This window comes from Corvus kubaryi, unplaced genomic scaffold (assembly GCF_017639235.1).
Source record: "Corvus kubaryi isolate FWS band 111438036 unplaced genomic scaffold, C.kubaryi_AGA036_p1.0 37398, whole genome shotgun sequence".
Lineage (NCBI taxonomy): Eukaryota > Metazoa > Chordata > Aves > Passeriformes > Corvidae > Corvus > Corvus kubaryi.
This window is the reverse complement of record NW_024581137.1, coordinates 56,312,835-56,335,696: the sequence shown is the minus strand read 5'-3', so window position 1 is coordinate 56,335,696 and position 22,862 is coordinate 56,312,835. Positions and strand designations below refer to the sequence as shown.

At 45.6% G+C, this 22,862-nt stretch overlaps 1 protein-coding gene across 1 annotated transcript in view; it reads right to left on the bottom strand.

Moving 5' to 3' along the window:
* Window positions 1–4,259: 4,259 nt before the first annotated feature.
* LOC121671641 (vasoactive intestinal polypeptide receptor) overlaps window positions 4,260–22,862 on the bottom strand; it is a 100,880-nt gene continuing 82,277 nt past the window's right edge. The window contains exons 9-13 of the mRNA XM_042043662.1: window positions 20,762–20,831; window positions 17,800–17,891; window positions 12,904–13,033; window positions 12,210–12,251; window positions 4,260–11,090 (exon numbers count right to left, since the gene is read on the bottom strand). Of these exons, the coding sequence (XP_041899596.1) occupies window positions 10,899–11,090; window positions 12,210–12,251; window positions 12,904–13,033; window positions 17,800–17,891; window positions 20,762–20,831 (526 nt within the window). The 3' untranslated portion in view covers window positions 4,260–10,898. The remainder of the gene's footprint in view (window positions 11,091–12,209; window positions 12,252–12,903; window positions 13,034–17,799; window positions 17,892–20,761; window positions 20,832–22,862) is intronic.

The window sequence follows — 22,862 nt, the reverse complement described above, 5'->3', positions numbered from 1 at the left end:
ATTTTATGTTTCTCTTTTCAGGGGAAAAAAAACCCCCCATATTTTAACATTTTGTTCAAAATAAAGCACAGTTGGTTTTGTTTGGTTTTTTCCTTCCTTTTCCTTCCCTTTTTCCTTTTTTCTCCATTTTCTCCTTTTTCCCTTTTCCCTTCCTTTTCCCCTTCCCCTTCCCCTTCCCCTTCCCAGCAGCCAAACAAATGCATTCAGTTGTTCACACAAACCCTAATCACTGATCCAGCTGATGAATTCCAAAGCTTTCCTCAGAGGTGGGGGAGCTGGTGAGAGCCCAGAATTGAGTTGTACTCTATAATTTTGATTTCAAGCTTTATCCTTGCCCAGTTCTGGCCAAAATTACAGTAATTGTCTCAGAAACTGCTGGTTCCTGGCCAGTAATGGAAGCAGGGGTGGATAAAACCATCCAGTCTTCTTTTCCAGGTCAGGTAATTTGCAAAGAAATCCATGGAAATATGACCATCACAAACTGGGAAAGGGCTGAGTTCAGACTCAGCCAAGAGCGACCCTCTCCCATTGTGGACCAACATGTTTGGAATTTTCTCAAAAGCCAGAGACTTCCTGGAACCCTCTGTTTAGACTCATATCTGTGAACTAAACAGGGCTCAAAGAAGGATGGAATTTAGTGGCAAACTAGATTCCACTTGATGGGAAATACTTGATGGGATGGAGTGAAAACCTGCACGCATTCCGACCCAAAAATCACATTACACGCATAAATTTATGACACGTAATGAATCCATTCATCACTGCCAACTGAGGTCATATTTCTATCACATCCCCGTATTTTTTTAGCTGGGAGCAGATAGGACATAATGAAATATTATGGATTCTAGCGGCTTTATGCCAAAGAGCTCAGAGTTGAGTGGCTGATAAGAAACAGACATTGATTAGGTACCCCAGAGCAGTAAATCTGTAAGAGCTGGGGGAGGCAGATTCTTGGCAGCAGTGCCCAACTCAGTGTTGGGGTGTTGCTGCTGGTATTTTACTTCCTTTGTAAAATAAGTTTCACAAGTGGATTCAGGTAAAAAGTGGTGATAGGGTGCAGCCATTTTTCACAAGAGAAAAATATGTGGGTGCTGGTTCAACCCTACTTTATTCCACATCAAATATTGGCACCCCTGTGCTTTAAAAGCCACTTCCTTGATTTGGAGCTGATATTAAGGGACAGGACTCCTGTTTGTCACCCAGGACACTTAATTGTCAGTGCATTGAAGTTCTGAGTTGAATTAATTGTCCCATCCCTGCAAATGTTCAAGACCAGGTTGGATGGGGCTTGGAGCAACTTGGTCTATGGAAGGTGTCCCTGCCCATTGCAGGGGGTGGAACAAAATGAACTTTGGGGTCTCTTCCAACCCAAACCATTCTGTGATTTTATGATTCCTCTTAGTGCTTGGACAACAAAATGTGCTTTAGAGTGTCCTGTCTTCCCCAACAAGCACATCAAATCACAGGCTTACAAGTCAGGTGTTTTCCTTTCTTTTCCTCCCTCTGTCCCAGTCATAGTCCGATAATCATGTAGATTTGCTCTGAAAACCAAGGGCAGGGGTGATGTTGACTGGTTTCAGCATTCCAGGTTACCTCTGGTACCCTCAGACTGTGTGTGGGAAGGATTCGAGGTATTGATCTAGACTGGGAGGAGCGGAGAGGTTTCCAAGGAGAGAGGTTTGATCAGCAGTGATGGGTGGGGATGGACTCTCAGAGAAAGTTCCTCACTGAGCACCATGAAAAGGGATCTACTGCCATGTACATGAAACTTTTGTACCTCTGGTCTTTGGATGCAAGGCCAGTTTAGTTCTGAGCTTTCCACACCTGTACCAGTGCCTGACAGGAATATTGCTGTGGAGGTGGTGGAGTCCACACCCCTGGAGGTGTCCAAGGAAGGGCTGCGTGTGGCACTCAGTGCTCTGGGCTGGTGACAAGGTGGGGATCAATCACAGATTGGGCTCAATGGTCTTGGAGGGCTTTCCCAACCTCAGGGATTCTGTGACTCTGTCAGCTGGGAAATGGCTACTTTGAGATGATGTTGCCACTCACCTGCCTTTTTTCTTATGATCCAACAAAGGAGTAAATGCATAAGGAGTTCTACAGTAGGAATGATTTCTCTGTGAGCACTGTCAGTGTCAGAAGAGGTTTTTAGGCTTTCAGAAAGTATGGTGTTACAGCTGTGACGCCGTGCCTAGGCTCTTTGTGCCACACTTCCTTGGGATCCTTGGACAATCCAGCATCTTTCTGAGCTGAGGACAGCCACATTCCCTCTGTGGATTGTACTGAGTCACAGACTTGATATCCCCAGTGTGAGGGTGTAGATGCAAATGGTTTCTTGTGGAGTGAAGATGATTTAACCACTGGGATTGATTCATTACATGGGAAATTGCTTTAATGTCATGGAGATCACAAAATTCCTCATCCTGGAATTTCACCATGGAAACCACAGGGGACCAAAGGAAGGGGATGTTATTTGCCATCTTTGAGCATGACTTTTTCTAATAGAGGAAGATGCTTTTGCAGTCATGAAAACTGCACTTATACAGAGAAGTCCTAAAAGCCAAGCTCAAAACCTTCCAGAGATATGTGATGGCATGTTCCATCAAATTCAGAATAGTGGTGTGTGCCTAAGGAAAGCCATGCTCTGTTCTTTGCCAGTCAGGAAGGACACACAGCTGGGATCAAAGAGGGTTGGGCTGATTTTTCTTCCAGACTTCTCAGGCAATCCTCATCAAACCCACTTACATTCATTTCTGGGCAGTGATTGGAGTTCCTCATGTGGAAGGCGTTTTTTGGCACGATGGGATTATCCTTGCCTCTACAGACACAGAACAAATGTAATTGGCTGCTTCTCCCTTTCCCCAGCCCTCACAACCTGTTTTTCTGATTTCTGGTTTAACCCACAGAGAGATCCAGTGAAGTCAGTACAAACAGCTTTGCTTCTCAGAGTGGCCCAGAGCATCAGACCCTTTGCTTTTAAATGAAAACAGGTAATCCATGCAGAAAGAGGGACAAATATAGCCAAGACTCATCATTTCAAGTTGTAGATGTGACCTTTATCAGCAGTGTGAACACTGGGTGTAAATCAGTTTAAGGAGCGGGTGAGTGGCCAAACTGGCCCTATGGACATGGAAAAGCTCACTGTCTGTGGCGGCTGATTGACCAGTGGAACAAGAGACAGAGAGGGCTCTTGGTAAGACAGTCTTTGGTGCCAAAGGCCTATTGGTTATGGTGAGGGAAAGGAGCCTCTCCCAGGCTGCTGTGCTCGGTTATGGCAATGTTCCCCAGTTCTGATTCCCCAGTTGGCTCCTGGTGTTGGCCACACCCCTGTACTTAAGCACGAGCTGTCACTGTTTGGGGTCCTTTGCCTCTGGAAACCTTCACAAGTTGTAGCAATAAACTGCTTTCTGTGGAACTCTATGCAAGGACCCTTCTCAACTCCTTGCCATTGGCTAGATATTACTGGAGCCATCCTGTGTCTGTGTGCTCAGGCACGAGAGCCACGGAGCCGCTGAGGACTCAGTAATAACTGACCTCTTGTCGAGATCTATTTTCACTGCCTGATATTTGTGTGCATCAAATAATGTGTCTTTTATATGAACAATTCTTGTTCACTTGTGGTTGCCTGCCAGGCTTTTCTCCAGCACAGAGGAAGGCTCGTGCTTTGTTATGAGCAATAAAGACCTCTGTTGGAGGATATTCCAGCACCCAATCCTCCACTTGCAACACATCTGTATTTGTGTGGGGAGTTGTACCTTCCTATAAATGCAGGAATCATTTCAGACCTGTTGATTGTGCCAAGGCAATGGAATTTTTTGTAATTTGGAATTGTTTGTAATTTCATGGTTATCACCTCCATGCACAGTCCTGCCCCCAAAGGACCGTCCATGCACCCAGCTCGTGCAGTGGTGGAGGTTTTTGGGGTCATTCATGTTGGACTTGGTACTGGTTCTTCAGCTGGCACAGATATTCTGAAAGAAGGTCTCCTCAGAACCCCCGTCTGCTTGAAGATGTCCCTGCTCACTGCAAGGATTAAATGGCCTTTAAAGGTCACTTCCAAGCCAAATATTTCTATGATTCTCTGACTTTAAGAGTGATTTGGTCTATCTGGTTAACCTTTCAAAGTATGAGGTCATTATGTTGAGCTCTAAGCAAGAGCCTCCCCAGCTCACAACTTCCTTCTTAGTTTTCCTTCTCTGTGTCTCCTCCAGGTCTGTGAGGAATAAATTAAAATATCAGGTGGAACACCTCAGACACAATGTCTTCACGATGGTTTTATTGCTTGTTTTCAGCAGTGTCAACCACAGAGAAGAACCCCCTCTGAAGCAAGGAGGTGAACCAAATACAAAGGAAAAAAAAAGAAAAATAGCCACTTCATTGCATATGTACAGAGTCAGACCAAAAATAAATAACATCAGGCAAAAGGCCATGGAACAAGGCAGAGATTTCACCTGTGCTGAGCAAGCAGGCCCGTTCTCGCTGGCATGAAGGAGACATCACAAGCACCTGGTGCAGAAAAGTCCACAGAGACAGAGATTCTCTGCTCACAGCCAGTGTCCATCACCCTCTGCTGTCAAAGCCTATTTACAGGAGGGCAGAGCAGAGGTGTTTACAGCTTGAGTGCAAAGGGTCAGTTGGCACCAGCTGCTGACCCACAGCTGGAGGTGTTTGAAACACGCTCTGAAAAATGCACTTTTGAGTTCAAAAATGCAATTTCGAACTTGATTTATCATCATCATCATCATCTGAGTATCAAAAATGTGGGGGGGTATAGTGGTTTTTTGTAATTTTTATTTTTCATGTGCTCTTCAGATTTCCTCTGCGTACAAATGTACAATATCCACAAAACTTGGGTATAAAACACTGGTGCTCTGGTGCTGCCGACATGTGTGTCCTCAGGGTGTGGCCCTCAGAACACAAGTGGGCATTACTTTCCTTACAGACCCGTCGTCTCCAGTCCCAAAGTTTGTTTTCTCCCCTGGGATTTCACAGTATTCTAGAAATAACCGGAGTTTCGAACCCAGCGCTCTTCAGGATGTAGCACAACATCATGCAAGTTAGGACACTCAGGAAGAGGTGGAAAAGATTGTCTGTGGTCCCAAAAACCTCCTGATTAAAAGCCGTGGTTTACGGCTGCACAAGTCTCCAGGGGCAATAAGAAGGTCAGTCACTGCAACGCTACCTCATCAGACTGCTCTGCAAATACTGGGTTTGGAGAGAGGGTGAAAAGTTGACTGACTGAAAGGAAATGAGTTGAAATCCACGTTTTGGGACATCTGACTCCATGTGCCAATCTGGGACTTGAATCTTTCCCTTATTACAGCAGTTTAGTGCCTGAGTGATGCCAGCAGAGTCATTCTGGATGGATGTGGGTGTGTGTGACCCCTGCTCTTTGAAGTTCATCGCCAATGAAGCAGCTTTATGGTGCTGGCTCCTTCAGCATTGGGGTGGGAAAAGTGCAAAGTTGCATTGTGAGCCAAGGAATTCAGGATTGCAATCCCTGTCCCCAAGAGTTTGGCACATTCATGGGTGCAGAGATGCTGTGGAGGGAAGAACAAGGCTGTGAGGGAACCTGGGCTGTGCCAACACCCCAGACAAATACCCAACCCGAAAGCAGGAGCTGGGACACAGCAGGAATGTTTTATGTTTTCCTGTTACAGCTGGATTCACCTTCCAGGGAAGGGACATTGCTTCTGCTCCACCTGTATTTCCACGGGCTGTTTACCAAATCAAGAGATACCAGTGTGGTCAGAATAAAATAAGCTTCATGAAGACACACATTGGCATTTCCCAGTTTGAGAGATTCCCTTTTAGTCTGAAAAGATTTCATATTTCCTTTCCCCATATTTCCTTTCCCCTTGTTTAAACCCTGGGGTGAAGCTGGAAGGAACGAAGACAATCCCACCAAACCCCTTTAATCCCTGCTGTGGAGCCAAGTGATGCTCGTTCACTCCTGAGCTTTCTTTGGAACTTCATTTTGCTTTTGAAAAATTACTGACAATCCTTCATTAATCAGCAGGTGCATCTCTCTCTGAAAGCTTTTGCATCAGATTGGAGCAGAGAATTGGGTTTAATCCCTCAGCCCTGTGGCACAGACATGACCCTCACTGCTTTTGAGATGAGTGGGAACCCAGTGGGATATTGAGAAAGAAGGAAATCTGATGATTCGTTCATGTACAAAGCATCTTTTCTCCAGTGATACCTTCCTTGAGAAAAATATAACTTGTTTCCTAGCAAAAAACCCCAAACAAACCAAAAATAAAACAAAATGCTCAGGTGCTTCATCTCCTGGGCTTTTCCCTTTTTCATTCCACAACTGCAGCAATGCTGCTGCTGCTGCACACACAACTCTGATTTTAAAAACTTGGTTCATTTTAGTGCCCCTAAAATTCTGCAACTGAATTTCTTTTCTAAACCCTAAACCATGTCATATTCTCATTTCTTGCTGCTTGTGAGAGGGTCACTAAGCAACACAGGTCCCAGCTGAACAGAAATATCTACAGTCTAATGTTAGCATTGAACCTTGTGTCTTAGGCCTTGAGACAATAATTTGTTGTTTATAATGTAGTTGTTCCATATTTATTAATAATTTTTAATAATAAAATTACTGAAGCATTAAACAGGAGGGGCTTGCTCTCTCACTGATAGAAAAAGGGAGTAAACAGCTCCAGAATGAAGGAAAAGGAATTATTTTGAAGGCATATCCCAAATAAATGCTGGTGTAATTCAGGAGTCACTGCAGTGAACTGATTGGTGCAAGCAGGATCAGAATTTGGCTCTATTTCTATGCAGAGTCCAAATTCATGATCCTCAAACACATCTGTGCCTTTCAATAGAGGCAGAAGAAGTTTTAATACCTCCTAAGAGGTACACCTCGTATCTTATTTTGCAGCAAATGGATGCAGTTGCCCTACTGGAGTCAGTCTTGTGTTATGCTGGGGTCAGGGGGGTCAGGCTGGTGCTGGGGGAGCAGCAAAAGTGCTGAGCTCTGTTGTGTGCTCTGTGTGGGGCCAGGACATGGGGCCAGGCCACGGGGCCAGGACAGCTTGCTCCACGTTGTCATCTGCAGTGAAGTCATTGAACTCCATTTCATTGATGAGTTGGATGAAAAACAGAGTAGACAAGGCCAAGTTATGGAGCCAAGTTCCTGCACTAAGCCAGTTAAATAGGGCCTGATCCCAGGGTCATCATTCACTCAGTTGCTCACGCCCCCAGAGTGAAAAGCTCTGATTTCACCCCCCAGCTCCTCTGTTTTCCTGGAACATGAGGCCAAGGCAGCTGGGCTGGCAGCTCTGCATCACTGACATTGCCATGCCTGTCACAGCAGGTATATCCAGCACACTCATTTAATCTCTCAACCACCTCTGACAGCAGAAAGGGGACGTGGCTGGATGTTCAGTAATGAAATAATTGTGAGTGGGATGCCTGGGGGCACAGTTCTGGCATGCTGATGTACTCCACACTTCTTGAAGGATCCCCTCAGCTTAGGAAACATCCCATCTTCAGGCTTCCATGCAGAATAGCCTGGTGGTGAATCTGCCAGGCTGCAGAGGAGCCTGTGGTGAGGGTAAATAACCAGCTGGGGTTTTCCCTGTCACGTCTCCAAAAAGCAAACCTTTCCTGGCTGTCCTTGGCATATGGCTGGTGCTGGCACGGGTTAGCACAGGGCTGGAACACGAGAGAAGCTGCAAACACACAGCAGAGAGTCCTGCACGTGGGGAGGAAAAGGGAGTGCAGGGAGAGGGGAAGGAAGGTGAAGACCAGAGGGAAAATGCACAGTGTGACTCAGTGCTGATGGCTCGTGGGCCTTCCCCCAGCAAGGCTGCCCGGAACAGATGGGAAGGGATTCCCTCACATCCCACAAAGGAGGCTGCTGGCAGTGGTGCTTCACTTCTGCTCTACAGCTCTGTGCTCCAGCTTCTCTGCTGCTTGTCTGGGACCTGAAATTCCAGTTCACACCTGAGGCACCTCAGTGGATGCATTCCCAAGACTGGGCAGGTCTCCTCTGCAGCCCATCAGTTTTGCTGGGCATAAATAGTTACCCGATGAAGAGAGGGAGTGGCTTTGCAGCCTGATGAATCCAATCTTTCCCAGACTGACACTGCTTCAAACTCTGAACCAGTGAGACAAAGCATTTTACACCAAGTGGAACAACTTAGAAGCTGAGACAGAGTTTTCCCTTGCTGCTTCTGGGCTTCCTTGAAGTCAGCCATTCAGCTGGAAAAATCCAGGTCAAATCCTTGCTTTGAACCAGGCACAGGAGAAGAACTGGTGGTACTGGTGGGATTTCTCCAGTATTTCCTGGGTGAATCCCAATCCAGGTCTGAAAATTCTCAGCAGAGCAACACAAGCACCAAAGACAATCACAGAATATCTGGAGTTAGAAGGGACCCACAATGATCATTGAGTCCAACTCCTGGCCCAACACAGGACAACCCCAAAAATCACACCAAGTGCCTGAGAGCATTGTCCAAACTCTTCTTGGAACTCTGGCCATGACCACTTGAAAAAAAGGGTTTTTGCCTCTGAGAACCTCATGGATTTCAGTGGGATATTGTTTCAGGGGTGCCAAGGCATAAGGGATTCAATGCAAGGAAAGTAGGGAAATTTCAAACACCCTCTTGCTTTCTCTGCATTTTGGGCATCAGTGGGCCGCATTTTGATGATCTAATGGAATGTCAGAGTTGGATCCTCACTGCTGTTATGGGCTCAGTGTAAAGTAGCCATAACAAAGCTGGCTCACACCTGGCCAGCCTGGGGTCACCAGCACTGTAATTCCAAGAATTTTCACATCTTCCTATCCTCTTAGGGCCTACAGGCTGGGTAGCCACAGCTACACTGTGACAGGACCTGAGCAAGCTCCCTAAAAACTCACAACAGCAAGTTTGCCCTTGATGTATCACAGTTTCTCATGCCCCTTTCTGACTCCAGCCCCCCGCACTGTTCTCAGTCCCACACCCAGAGAAATCCTTTGGAAGCATCCAGCTCAACTGCTAACAGGCTCTGGGAATGGCTATGGCATGGAATACTGCCCTGTCAGGACTCAAAGGAACTGGATGTCCTGATCTGCAAGTCTCCTCCTGGGCTCAACGTGGTTTGTTGGCATCACAGGTGCTTAAGGCAAGCAAAGAAGTGAGAAAAACAACCCCCAGAATCCCACCAGGCTGCAGATGCTCCCCTCCAATGAGCTGCATTTCATTGTGGAGAAATAAAAGTGGGTAAGCTGAGATCTCTGAACTCTAAAAGTGGAGCCCACCTTCCTCTCCAGGTGCTGGTGCTGGTGACCCAGACCTCCTCCACAAGGACATGTTTTAGTAGGATGGCAGCAGCCCAGTTACTGAGGGTACATATGAGCTGGGCTGGGATTTCCCACCCTCAGCATTAAATGTTTTCAACCCCACTTGATGCAGTTGGGTGGGACACAAACATGAGCGTCTGTATCTGTGTGTTTTCTGTCTTCTGACTGAGTTTGGGACTGTGGGGTTGCCTCTAATGAGCAGGACTGGACTTAACATCTCTTCTTTGCCTCTCCACCATGAAAACAAGAATTAAAAAAACCCCTACTTCCTTGTTTTTAATGGGATCCATGTGCGTTCTTCAAGTAGGCTCCTAGAAGGAAACTAGCAGGCCTTCAGAAAAGAGGTAAAATGCACACATGTCCTAAAGATCTAACAATGCCTTCATGTAGGATGAAAGCTCCCCACAAAACCTGAAGGAGAAACCAATTTAATAGCTCCTTCACTCCTTCCTCCCTCCTGGAGTGCCAGTTGTGTGCTGAGACAACCTTGTTCCGATGAAAGAAATTTTACCCGCTGCTGTGACGCTAATTTTTTCATCTGGAGAGTAGCTCCTTATGGCAGCTCTGATTCAATTAGGGATTACAGGGCCCTATATCTCCCTTTCCTGGCAGTGTGTGCTAAGCGAGTGCAAATGAATTACAGCCCAATTATTTCCCCCTGGTCCCTGACGATCCTGGGTGCATCCATGCACTGAGATCTAAGGGAGAACTTAGGGAGAGAATGAAAAAACACAGCCGTGCTCCGCTTTTGGCATCTGGCCCTGGTTTTTATACATGCAAATCGAGTTTCCTGTTCATGGAACACAACCAAGCAAAACACCATGTCACAAACACAGTGCAGAGAAGGGCGTCCTCACGCCGGTCCTTCTCAGGGATCTGCTCTTCCTGAGGGCCCCCAAGGGTGTCTGGAAAGCTTCTGCTCCCCCAGGGATGGAGGGGAATTAGCAGAACACACCGGGGCATCCTCTGAGGGGCTTTCCTGGTCCTGCAGCTTCATCTCCACCTGTGTAAAATGCAGGGGCCATGCACTGGCCTCTCCCTTTGTGCTCACGTTCCTCCTGTCCCTTCTGCCCGTGTCCCCAACACCGTCTTTGGTGCTGTATCATCACCTCTTATCCACAGGAATTTTGGCACATCCATACGTTTGGCATTTTTTTTTTTCCCTGCTTCCTGTCTCTCCTTTACTGGCTCATTTTTGTTTTTTTTAAAAGTGCAATTTATCTTCTTCAGAGATGCCAGTTCTGGTAAAGCCACTGAGGACTGAGGCTCTCCCTCCCTTACCCCCTGTACTTCATTATTTATGACACATCAGCATCTCCCAGGCTGTCCTCAAGGAACTGGGACCATTCCTCAGAGTTATCAACCCCCAAGGGCTTGAAACTGAAGAGTGAAAGGCCTGAAAAGAGGCAGAGCAAAAGTGTTCCTCTGCCTCTTGGCTTGTCCGATCTTGTTCTGGATGCCAGCGGCTTTTCCAGTTGTGTGTCCTCTGTTGGCTCATGTGGAGCAGGTCATTTCACAGGGATTTGTCATGGGATCACTGATTCCCGGGGATCCTTGTGTCTCAGTTTTGGATGCTCAGTGCCTGGGGAGCCTCTCCCCATCACACCAGAGAGAACTCGGCCTGGAACCCAGAGCAGCGGCGCGTCTTTGGCGAGCACTTGGTCAGCATGGAGATCTGAGTGCTGAAGTTGGTGCCGTTGCTGCCCAGGGAAGGGTGGTGGTACTTCATGTCCGAGCCCAGGAACCGCTCCAGGTGCCACCTCCGCCACTTCCTCTTGAGCTCAGCCTGGACCTGGGCACGGGAAAGACACAAAAGGCAGCACAGAACATCACTTGGTGGTGTTTTGACCTGATGATGTGAGCAGCTGTGGGCAACCCACCCACCACGGGGCCAAGAATTACTTTATAAAGGCCACTAAACTCAGCCTGGCCAGAACTTTTAACCACATAGGACAAAAGGGGACACTTCAGTCAGTAAATTATTAGAGCAGAAATCCCTGAGCTTCATCAGAAAGGAATTTCTTATTGATACAGTCAAGGTGCCAGACTACTTAACTTCAATGACAACACTTTGTGAGTGTAATTAAGATGCTTTTTTTTTCACTGCCCTGTTTTTGGTCCAAATAGAAATGATTTACCTACAGCTTGTTTGTGAAGTTGTCAATACAGCTGTGCTTTTTTTGTTGGTTTTTTTGGACAGAAACTGCTTGTTCCTGCTGAAAGAGTTCACAGAAATAACCTGGTTTACGCTGTCCCAGTTCAAATCCTGAACAAACTTGGCTGCTGTCCTTGTCCCCTCCTGCAGCCCTCTTGTCCAAATTTTTAGATAACAGCATGAATTAGATAAAACAGCTGTGTCCGAGGGGCTCTGGGATGAGAAAGGGCACAATCCCAGGATGAGAATCCCAGGACTAGAAATGTGGGAAAGGCAAGATTAATGCCTTCCAGAAATACATTCACCTGCTGCTCTGTGCCTAACAAGTCACACCAATGCCTGTGCTGGTTTTGGCAGTGGGTGTGATCCTGGGGAGGATTCCTGGAGGCACTAAGTGTGAAACTAAGGGATTTATCCTGCCCTGCTGAAGGTGATCCTTTGGGATCAGGGTTTGTGCAAGTTCCCACAGGAGTTCTGCTGATGGTGTCTCGTGAGGAAAGGATGGGATTGGCAGCAATGCTACAGTGCACACACGAGTCCTGACGTGTTTAATAATTGTTTTTATTAACTGTGCTGAAAAGTGTCAGGTAAACAGTTGAATTGTTTTCCTGGAGTGAGAGATTTGATTTGGACGCTTCCCCCCAGTATTGTAACAACAGGATCAGGATCAGAACACTTCTCAATCCACTCTCCACACACACTCATTTTGTCCTAGCTGCAAACAGGACCCAAATGATACTGGTGGTGTGGTCTTACCTCTCCATTGAGAAAGCAGTACAGAACAGCCACCACAAATCCCTGGGGAAAGGAGAGAATAGGCTTTTAGCACTACAGAGAAGGAGAGAGTGTAGATCCATTCAGCTCTCAATGGAGAGCTCACACAATCACAGAATTGTTCAGGTTGGAAAGGACCTCTAAGATCATCAAGCCCAACCGTTCCCCCAGCACAGCCAGGCCCACCCCTAACCCATGTCCCCAAGTGCCACATCTGCACATTTTTTGAACACTTCCAGATGCCAGATGTGCAGTGATGATGATGTAGGCAGGGATGTTAATCATTCACCACTGAATGAAACTTGCTGCTCAAAACCCCATCCACCCTAGCCTTGGACATGCCAATAATATATAAACTCAACTGAGGTGCTCATTTTTCTCTCTTAAGTATGAAAAAACCAGAGAGACCAATGTACAGAGGAACATTTTCTTTTCATTTCCTAGAATGAGGAGAGAGAATCTCCTTCTGGGACTCCAGAGGGCAAAATATAAATTTATCTTCCATCCTGGCCAGGCTGGAGTGAGTGGCTTTTCCACAAAGGTACAGGAGCAGTATGAGGCATGTCCAGGAAAAACCGGCTCATTACCATGTTTGCTGATTGCCATGTCAAACTCATTGTGCTTCTCCCTCCTGACTGACCTGGTGACAGACCTGGTGGCCCAAAGGGTGGCTTACCTGGAACGACCCAACCACAAGCTCAAAGACCAGCTTCACTTCTGCTTTGAAATTGTCAGGGAAGAAAGCAAACATGATGTAGTGAATGCCAAAGAGAGGGATCAGCAGCAGAGTGGACTTGGCCAGCCTCCTGTAGGAAAGACAAACATGAGCCACGAGGGGAGAGGGAAGAGGGTAAGATGCTGAGGAATCTTGCAGCTGAGCCCTGTGCAACCCCAAACATTTATTATTTCTCCTTGTCCCACAGACTGCAGATAGCTGGTGATTTCAGATGTGGTGGCACCATAAAATATGATGTCTTTATTCCCAGTAGTTCCGCTGGAGGTATTTCTCTCTCCCTCCTCTCTTCTTCCCCTCCCACCAGAGATCTTTTTTTCATCTCCACAAGCTAAATCATCATCTAGCAATGTCTTTGTTTGCCTGGGATTTCTGAAAATTACAGCTTCTGGGAGAGAAATGGTATGTTTAGCTCAGAATAATGACAGGCTACTGTACAATGAATGTCTCCAAAGGAGGGGGATGAACGGTATTAGTGCTTAATGGCATCACGCTGGGTAATCAGGGGTCTAATTAGGAAGAGATGATAATGTATTAAATATAATCATTATTAAAAAATAGCTGGCAGAAAGAAAATGAAATCAAGGGTCTAAGGATGCTTGTGGGGGTTTTGTCTCCCTTGGTCACTCACATCCTGTGGCATCTCCCCCTCTCTCAGAGGCTTCTGGAGAAAATTAAGCTAAGGCTGGGATATTGGAAATATTCATTCTTCCACCTGCCATCCCTTCACCTCCAAAGCCTCATCAGGCTCAGTCCTCTCAGACCACCTTCATTTATTTGCCACCTGCACAAGCCCACGGGGGAGGCTGATGTTGCAGCTTTGTGCAGAGGCACATCCCTGTGTCTCCCAGCAGAGCTCTTCCAGCTTTTCCTGGGCCTGGCCCAAAGGCAGCTCGACATTAAAGCTGTGATTGGAGGCTGTGGCTCATCCTGGGCAAAATGAGAGCCTGCAGGAAGCTGAGGGACTTTACAGGAATTTGCCTTTCCCACATGCTTCACTAGCAGGCACATCCCTGCTCATGGGGATCCAAAATCTGAGTTCTCTTGGATGCCTTGCTCTGCCACGGGACTGTCACCGTCTCTGGTGATCATCCAAGTTCCCTGTTCCTCACTCTCAGAAGCAGCTCTGGCCAGTGGGAGCCACACTGGTGTGACCAAGCCCTAATTCCCCCAGCTCCTGACATATGAGAAAGTCACTCATTTTCCAAGCAGTTCAGTGAATATCAACGATGGCTTTGCTGAGATCTCTCCTCTCTCCCCAGTCTCTGAGGAACATCAGCCTAGAGGAGAAGATGTGATGCCACCTTTGTGTACCACGTTCACAGAAATGCTGTTTGCAACCTCCAATGGATTAGAAAAATTTTATCTTATCATTGCAGACAGCATTGGGGCCTTAATTACAATATTTTCCCTCCTGTGGTAATGAAAAGGACAAAAATGACAAACCTTGAGCCCTGTTCTCTGATTTGCACAGCTCCTCACACCAGTCCTTGGCTCCCAACACTGAGCTTAACCAGGTGTTGAGTTTTAGATTTTATTTTGGCATCAAGGCAAGGGCTCTGTGATATTTAAAGGACTCCACCCCACTGCAATCCTGCTAAAGGAAAATCATTTTCCCCAGTCACAGCGTAATTTCTTCCAGGAAGCTCAACCCTGGCTATGCAGGAGGCAGAACTGCCTGGGAGATTGTCTAAAGCTGGTTAAATCTGCTGGAAGCCATGGACTCTCAAAAACCCTCGTTACTCTCATTCCCAGCACATCCTAGACCTCCCCTCTCTGACAGATACACGTGGTGACAGGTAACTTAGGGAAAACACATGTCCAGTAACCTGCATGGAACCTGCTCCTGTCCTTGGGAAGGGGCAAGAGTGAACCAACATTTCCATCACTCTCCTTGAAATCATAGTGGGAAAATTACTCAGAGAACTTTGATGACAATACTGATCCACGGACAGGAACAGAATGGAGAGAGATGAATTTTTCTCAAGTTTTCTGTTGCAGAAGACAAATTCTATTTGCCTGGAATATTGGTGTCCTATTCTTGCACGTCCCCATCATTTCCAGAAAACTGTTTTGGGAGACTAATTTTTGCAGTTTCCAGTACTTGAAAGCCCAGTTCCCTGTGTGCAGCATTAATGAGGGAGTCAGCAGTGCACCTGAACTTCCAGCCTGCAGCTAAACTCAAACCTTTTGGAACTGAACAACGCTGTCAGCATGTCAGCAGGCCGTGTTTGTGGAAAATAAACAGTACAAAATACACATGAGAAACAGGGAGAAATGCAAGTGAGATATCCAGGATGCTGTTTGTTTAAAACAGCTTTGACTAAGATTTGGCAGGTGGAATCCACACAGAATCACAGAGTCATTTGGGTTGGGAAAGACCTCCAAGACCATCGAGTCCAAGCTGTGCCCGATCCCCACCTTGTCACCAGCCCAGAGCACCAAGTGCCACCTTCAGGCCTTCCTTGGACACCTCCATGGATGGAGGCTCCAAACCCCCGTGGACAGCCCATTCCAATGCTTCACAATCCTTTTAGTAAAGAAATTCCTCCCAAAGTCCAACCCGAACCTCTCCCATCACAACTTGAGGCCATTTCCTCTCATCCTGTCACTCGTTGCCTGGGAGTAGAGCCTGACCCCCACCTGGTTCCAACCTCCTTTCAGGGAGTTGTGGAGAGCAATAGAGTCACCCTGAGCCTCCTCTTCTCCAGGCTAAACACCCCCTGCTCCCTCAACATTTCATAAGCAGCAGTTTTTTGCTGAGAACGGTTGGGTCCTGCTGGCAAACCCCAGGCTCTGGACCCCAGAAGTCTCCACAGATTGCTGTCTAAAAGTAAAAATCTTAGGACCACACTGAGAACTCACCTTGGTGGGATTCAGCCTTCAGTTTCAGGCAATTGATATGTGTTTCCATAGGAAAGTGTGGTGTCTTGTACCTACTACAGTCAACGCAGTCAACAGAGATTTCCAGCCGCCCCAGGGAATATGGCTGGTGGCCAGGTGCCACTGTACAAGGGGACAAATCTCCCACAGGTCCTGGGTCCTCTGTGCCAGGTCCAAGCAAGTATTGGAGGTGTCCTAAAGCACCTCGTATGGCTTGGAAACCTAAAACTTTAAGGTCAGTTTGGAAGGAGCTCTGAGCAACCTGGGATAGTGGAAGGTGTCCCTGCCCACGGCAGGGGGTTGGAACCGGATGAGCTTTAAGGTCCCTCCCAACCCAAAACCTTGTGGGATTCCATGATTTCTGTGAAGTGAGCAACTGATTCATTCCCTAATGGAACTGAGCTGCCTTTCCAGGTGGTGAAGGAAGGTGAGGAGCTGTAGATGTGAGGATCAGTTGTCCTTCAGCAGAACCCCCTGTTGGGCAGGTCAGTGAGGGGAACTGTGTTTTACCAACTGCTGCACTACATTTGTTTACAAGGCAAAAAGAGCTTTCCTGGCAGCTCCCACCTCACAAGAAAATGTGTCCTGAACCCAAAGCCCAGCATGACCTCCAAGATAATCTGGGCATAACTCTTCTGATGCATGTTGGCAGCACTTTTGCTGAGGTGAACAGGAGCCAGCAGTGCCAGGACACTGCCCAATCTTAGAACATATCTAAATATGCTGATTTAATCTATGTACCTGCTGCAAACCTGGGGTCCAAAGATAAAATTCCCAGCTGGAAATCCAGAAGGGGAGGTGACAGAAAGCACAGGGTCTGGTAATGTTGGTGTGTTGTAATGACAGAAAAAGAGGTAAATTGGCTTTGGCTGCTGCCAGGAAAATTAAGGTCAAAAACTGGCATTTCCTTTCATAAATCTGAGAATCTTTTGAGGCAGATGAAATGAATAATTCACCATCACTAGAGAGAAAGGCTCAGTGCTGCAGCTGGGCAGGACTTAAGGAACATATTGTTACTGTTTTCCATCCTGCAGGAAGATGAACTGAGCTCAGATTTTTCAGGATACCCAAAAGCGCAACTCCCTCCGAAGACAAAGATTTGTGAACAGTGACCATGCAGACACTGGACTTTTGCACTCAATTATTTTCTAGGAAACATTTAATAACTATCCAGGATAGCTGAAAAGCGGAGCCAGAACAGTGGGAAGAGTCAAAAATAATCTGGTCTGGACTTTTATTTCATTTGCATTGGAGCCAGAATAAATCCTTTCACACAGACATTTCTTTCACTCTTAAAATACTGCAGCTGAGACCAGCCTAGGCCACTGAGAGAGATGTTGATCTCTCTTGCATGTTGTTCATTATATAAAGCCCCATTAAGGTCAACCTCACATCCCTGGAATAAAAGCATTAAGTCAAGCAAAACTTCTGAGACAGTGATCCTTCTCAACAAGGAAAAGAAATGTATTGAATTAATCCAATCTAGTTTAGAGATCTGCTTTAGGATAAGGAAAACTTGTCATAGATTCTATTGAGTGTGCTAATTTTCTAGATCTCTTCTTCTTTAAAACTGAGGGTCATGAAAGAAAAAGTCCATACACTGTGGACAGCAACTTTTTGTTTTCTATCAGGGTCCCTCTGCCTTCAGAACCCAATAAATATTAAATATTCAAAGAAAAAAGTATATTTTGCTTCATGATCATTATCGTTAGTCTTATTTCTTCATCGTTAATCCCAGGAGAAATCTTTCTCACCTGCCACAAACTGACATAAAACCTGCTCAGCTGTTCTAGCAAATGCTCCATTTCCTAAATTCTAATCTGTTTTAAGCAATTAAAATTAACTGATCCTGATCAGTGCAGACAGACATGAACTAAGAAGCAATAACGAACTATCAAGCAGCCAAGCAGGTTTGTCAAAAACCACAGGATAGGGCTGCAAAAGTCTGGGACTTACGAATATTGGCTGGTTTCATTGTGCCCAACATCTGGGGAATGCAGCTTCTGGACCAAGATACGGATGATGCAGATGAAGAGGATGAAGTTCACCTGTCGGGATGGGAAGAGAGGAGTAAACCATCAGCATTTTTCCCCAGGAAGAAGAGCCCGTCACTAGAGGGGAATTCCTTTCACTGGAATGTTTTGGCCATGGAACGAGCTGCAGTTTAACAAGCCATGAGCAGAGAGCCCCGCTCGGGGGGAGCACATAGAAAACCGACACAGGATGGCATCTTGGGCCTGACATCAGCCTGCTTGGGACTTCGTGTCATACATCCCAAGTATGATGATGTCAAGCCCATAGAGCACAGCTCCGCACGATGTCCTGCTGCGCGCGGGAGTGCCGACGGCGGGGCGGGGAAAGAGCCTTGGGACGCGGCGGGGCGGCGGAGGCAAAGTTGTAGGATATCCCAGGACATGGGACCGGCTGCTGAGCGTGGCAAACGCTGAGGTGCTGAGCCAGGGAAAGCAAACCAAAACACGAAGCAGAATCCACTCCAGCAGGCCTCTACTCAATCCTACTGGCCATGTCCTGTCTGGAGACCTTGTGCAGCAAGGGATAGACCTCACCAAGGTAGTGGGAAACATTCCCTCCTGGAGCAGTCTGGCTGATACCCAGATTTTAGGCGGTTCTTTTCAACCCTGAAATCTCACAGTGCTCCGCCAAAGTACTCAAGCAATTTAATAGCAAAGGTGTAGAGCTAGGAATGGGAATGTCCTGGTGGCATGAATTGAATGCAAATCTACTTCTTTCAAGGTCCTATCCATTGAGTCACCCTGTTACTCATGCAACACAGACAGCAGAAAAGCAGTGACATTTCTGGGGACTTAGTTCAGTTTTAGTTTGGCACACAACCCCTTTCTTTATCCTTTCATGGTCAGTGAATGTGCAAATGATTCTGATTTTTAGAGGCTCAGTGGCTGGAAGGGATTGTGTTAAACCAGCCAATCTGATTCCCTGAAAAAATAGATTTAAGATTTCTTCCAGCAATTCCTACATTTATCTCAACAAAAGGTGAATAAAACAGACTGAAGCCCATCTCTCAAATAGACACTCTTTTTTCAAAGCCTATGAGTGATTGGATATTAATTGCATTTCTTGATTGTGATGCATTGCTTAATCACTTTTTACCTATCCTGAGCCATTTATCACAGTTTCTGTTTGTACTTATTTCCTCATAAAAATGGTTTGTGTGTCTGATTTGGTGGCAAGTGAAATTTATTAGTTCAAACCAGTATTATCTAGATCAATTACACTAATGAGCATTGATAACACACAAGCTGCTGCAATGAAGGCAAGAATGGAGCAATTAAATACTGACTGTGTTGGCTTGGAGTGGTCAAGAGCAAACACGGAGTGGAATGTGACACATGGGCATAGTATAACCTTGGCATTCCATGGTAGAAGATACAGCAATCAGGATATTGGAGAAGTTGTTTAGATTATTTTTTCAACCCAGAGTATAATCAAAGGTACTCGATGTGTCCCAGTGCTTAACACCTTGAATGTACAATATATCTTGTGTATCTTAAAGATCTTACAGATCTTGTAGATGTATTTCTTCCTTACACTGAGATATCAGCTGTATCTCCGCAGATTTGGAGGAAATGCTGCATTACCCCCCAGAGAAACCTGCTGTTCATCAGCTGGTGGTTATCATGCCCTTCCTTTAGGACAGATTTATAGGGTATCTGCTGAAGGAAAATCAGGAACTGCTGGGTAAATTCTGCTGGGCAATGAGGAAAAGATTTATTGGTCAAAAGAAAATACAGACTCATTGATCTGAGGAGAATAATGGGGTGTATTTTTGACTGAAAGCTTATCTCAGGAAAGGGAAAGTACTATCTATAGCTTTCCAGGATGACATAAATATTTGGAGATATGTCATCTAAGTACTGTATTTCTTATCAGTGAAGTAAACAGAGCAAGATGTCATTATTAAAACTTTCAGTTTGGAATCCCTGCATGACAAATGCTACAGGAAAAAAAAAAAACAACTCTTCTTTTAAAGGTCACAATGTACAAGGAATAAGAAGAATGTCTAAGGAAAGATTTCTTTTAAAAATAGATATATTTGATTTGATTTCTGTTGCATTTTTTTTGCTTCCCTTCCCACATCCTTTCCTTCATTTAAGAAAAGTCAAAGCTAAGTTTAACTCCAGTTCATTTGGTTTTAAGGTTTGAATCCATGCCCAACAGAGCAATGTTTAACAAGGATGGAAGGACCCAGAGTTCCTCAGAAGTGTCCTGGTTTCTATGGTCAGGACTGATCATATCCAGAGAATTAAAATCAAACACTTACATTGATTTTTCTGGAAATTGGCCAAGCTCCTCTAGAATTTACACTAAAAATACACAGCTGGAATGCAGCTCTGTACTGGATGCAAGAAGCAGATTCCTGAGGGAATTCATCCACTCCCTTTTTATCTAAGCAGAAATTGGTGGTAGACTCATCTCATGTTACTTTGTAGTATTGACATCTACAACAGGACAAGTCTTCCTGGTCAGCTCAGAGAAACAAAACCACTCCTGGCACTGGTCACTGGATGGAATTCAGACATCCACTGATTCCTTAGGCAAAACAAGCCTTTCCTGGATCTCTCAGGAACATTCCTCAACCTCATCTGGCTGCACACTCCCATGGCCACTCCACCAAAGAGATGGAGGTGGCCAAAGCTACCTCAAAGGGAGCTCCACCTTGGTGGCCTGGTCACTCAAACTCCCATGGTGCTACAGGTGAAGGTGTTTTTCTGGAGGAGGAACTTCCTCATCCTAAGGCAAGTGTTCAGTATACAGTGGGATTTTACCTGGCAGTGCATTTTCCATAGACATTTACAGGACACTTCTCAACACCCCTTCACCCCTCCCCACTTAGGACTAAAGGTGGCTTTGCAGCCAGCAGAATGTGCTGATACTTTACCAAAATAGACACCAAAATAGGGGTTTTAATGATCCACCAGAATGGGGATTCCACTACTTCCTCCCAGCACCTGAAAAGAAACAAAGCCAGACTTAAAACATCAAGCACAGCAAGCAAGCAGGTCTGTAACCTTCTCAGCTCTCCCTAAAAGCTAAGTTTTGCTAGGCTGGGTTGTGCAAAGAGGACTAAACCTCGTGTGTATGGACTGGGAATGGCCAAAACTTGCTTTGCAGTGGCTGTGAGCGCTGGTAGGTACCAGATATCCCAGACGTAATGCCAAGATTATCCCCTTGGCCATGGAATGGGCTGGAGGATGTTAGGCAGCATGAATGTGGGCGAGGTGGTGATTTTCTTAATTTCTCCTACACTGAGCTCTGCTGCAGGGAAATTCTGTCAAAACCATGAAAATCAATCAAAATCTATGAAAAGATTCATCAGGGCTCCAGCACTCTCCACCATCCTGGGTGGAGGAGGTTTGGTAAGCACAGAGAAATTGGCACCATCAGAAAAAAAACAACCCATCGTGTCCTTCTGAAAAAGATAACAGCCTGTGGTGGGATTGGCCTCACTAAATCCAGAGAGCTGCACCTGAGCTATGGATTGAATTAGAAAAGTCCACAGGGTCCAGGGTGGGATTTATTTCCTCCTGAAGCCAGAACTGTCTGCACACACCACCACTCACCTGGGACTGCATTTTAAAGCCAACGAGGAAATGAGAGGAAAGGACTGATGTGGAAATGACTGATACTGCTCGGGACATGTTTATCTGCAGAGTCAGGTGAGAGAAGGTGCATTTTTAGGAAAACATTCATGGAAATTGGGCAGCTTTCATGTTAGGAATAGATTAGGGGAGCCTGCTGTAGACAATTTCACATGGATTCAGCTCCTCTAATTCCAAGTGTTGGCAGTGCAGGCAGCAGGAGATGAAGAGAGGCACTTTTAGGGCACAGGTCCTGAGACCTATTTTAAGCACCAACTTTAGGGTGATAAAAATTGCACTCCGTGGACTACACTGACTAAATCTCCACTAACTCTAAAGGGAGATGGAGCAAATTGCTCACATCCAGATGCTTCCAGTTAGGTGTATGCAGCCCTTTCATTTAGAATTAAAGTGGCCCTCATTATGTCTAGTGCACTTCATTTTTGAAATAAATTGAGACAGTCTGAATGAAGGTCACTTTCATTTGGAGTTAGAATGTTTAAATAGAGGCTTAGTGTTGTTTAACCAATCTTCCATAATTAGGGTTTATTTAATCTGGATTAATTTCCTGCTATTTTTTTCTCTGCAGGTAATGAAAAAAAAAAATCTATGTTAGGTATTAATATATTCTGTAAATTCAGGCTCTGTTTTACTCAGCACAAAAATGTAGGGCTTTAAAGCCCCCAGAAAATGCAAAGAAGTCTGTATTTTTATTAAGAATTGTTGGAGCTGAGTGGGAATATATAGTAAGGAATGCTGGTGTCCAGAATGGTTAAATCCTCCTGTCTCTGTCTCATTGTAGAGGCTATTTATTAACAGAGTAAATAAGGTCAGTTTTATGCAGATAGAGTGAAACCATAAAGGAAGTGAGTAGCCCTCAGGAAATGTGCAGGCGTGACTATAAATCAAAAATGCAATGAGAAATCTGAGCTGCTTCTTGTACTGAAAAAAGGGCAACTCAGGACACATTTGGAGAGGAAGAGCACACGGGAGAAAATGGAGTTAACTCCAGGATGCAAATGCAAGAAGTAAGGGAATGCACACTGAGGAGAGAATAAACACTTGATTCTGCATCTCTTTGGGGTGTTTTCTTTTAAAACCCATTCCAATTACTGCAGTCTGACTGCTTGAATAAAAGCAAGAATGAGGATTTCAGGATCAAATCCTCTTTGCTTGCACATATCCTTGGATAACTTTGGTATCTGCCTGATTTCTTAGCTGCATTCTGTCTGCTTCTCATACAAAATATCAAAGGCTGCTGCTAGGTTAAAGAGGATGAAGAATAGAGACTATAATCTGCCTGAGGAAAAAAAAACCCACAGAATTTTTAGCCTTTTTCTGTGAGAGAGAATTGGGTGTGTTTATCAATTCCTTGCTGCATGAGCATGTTTAGTGTAAATT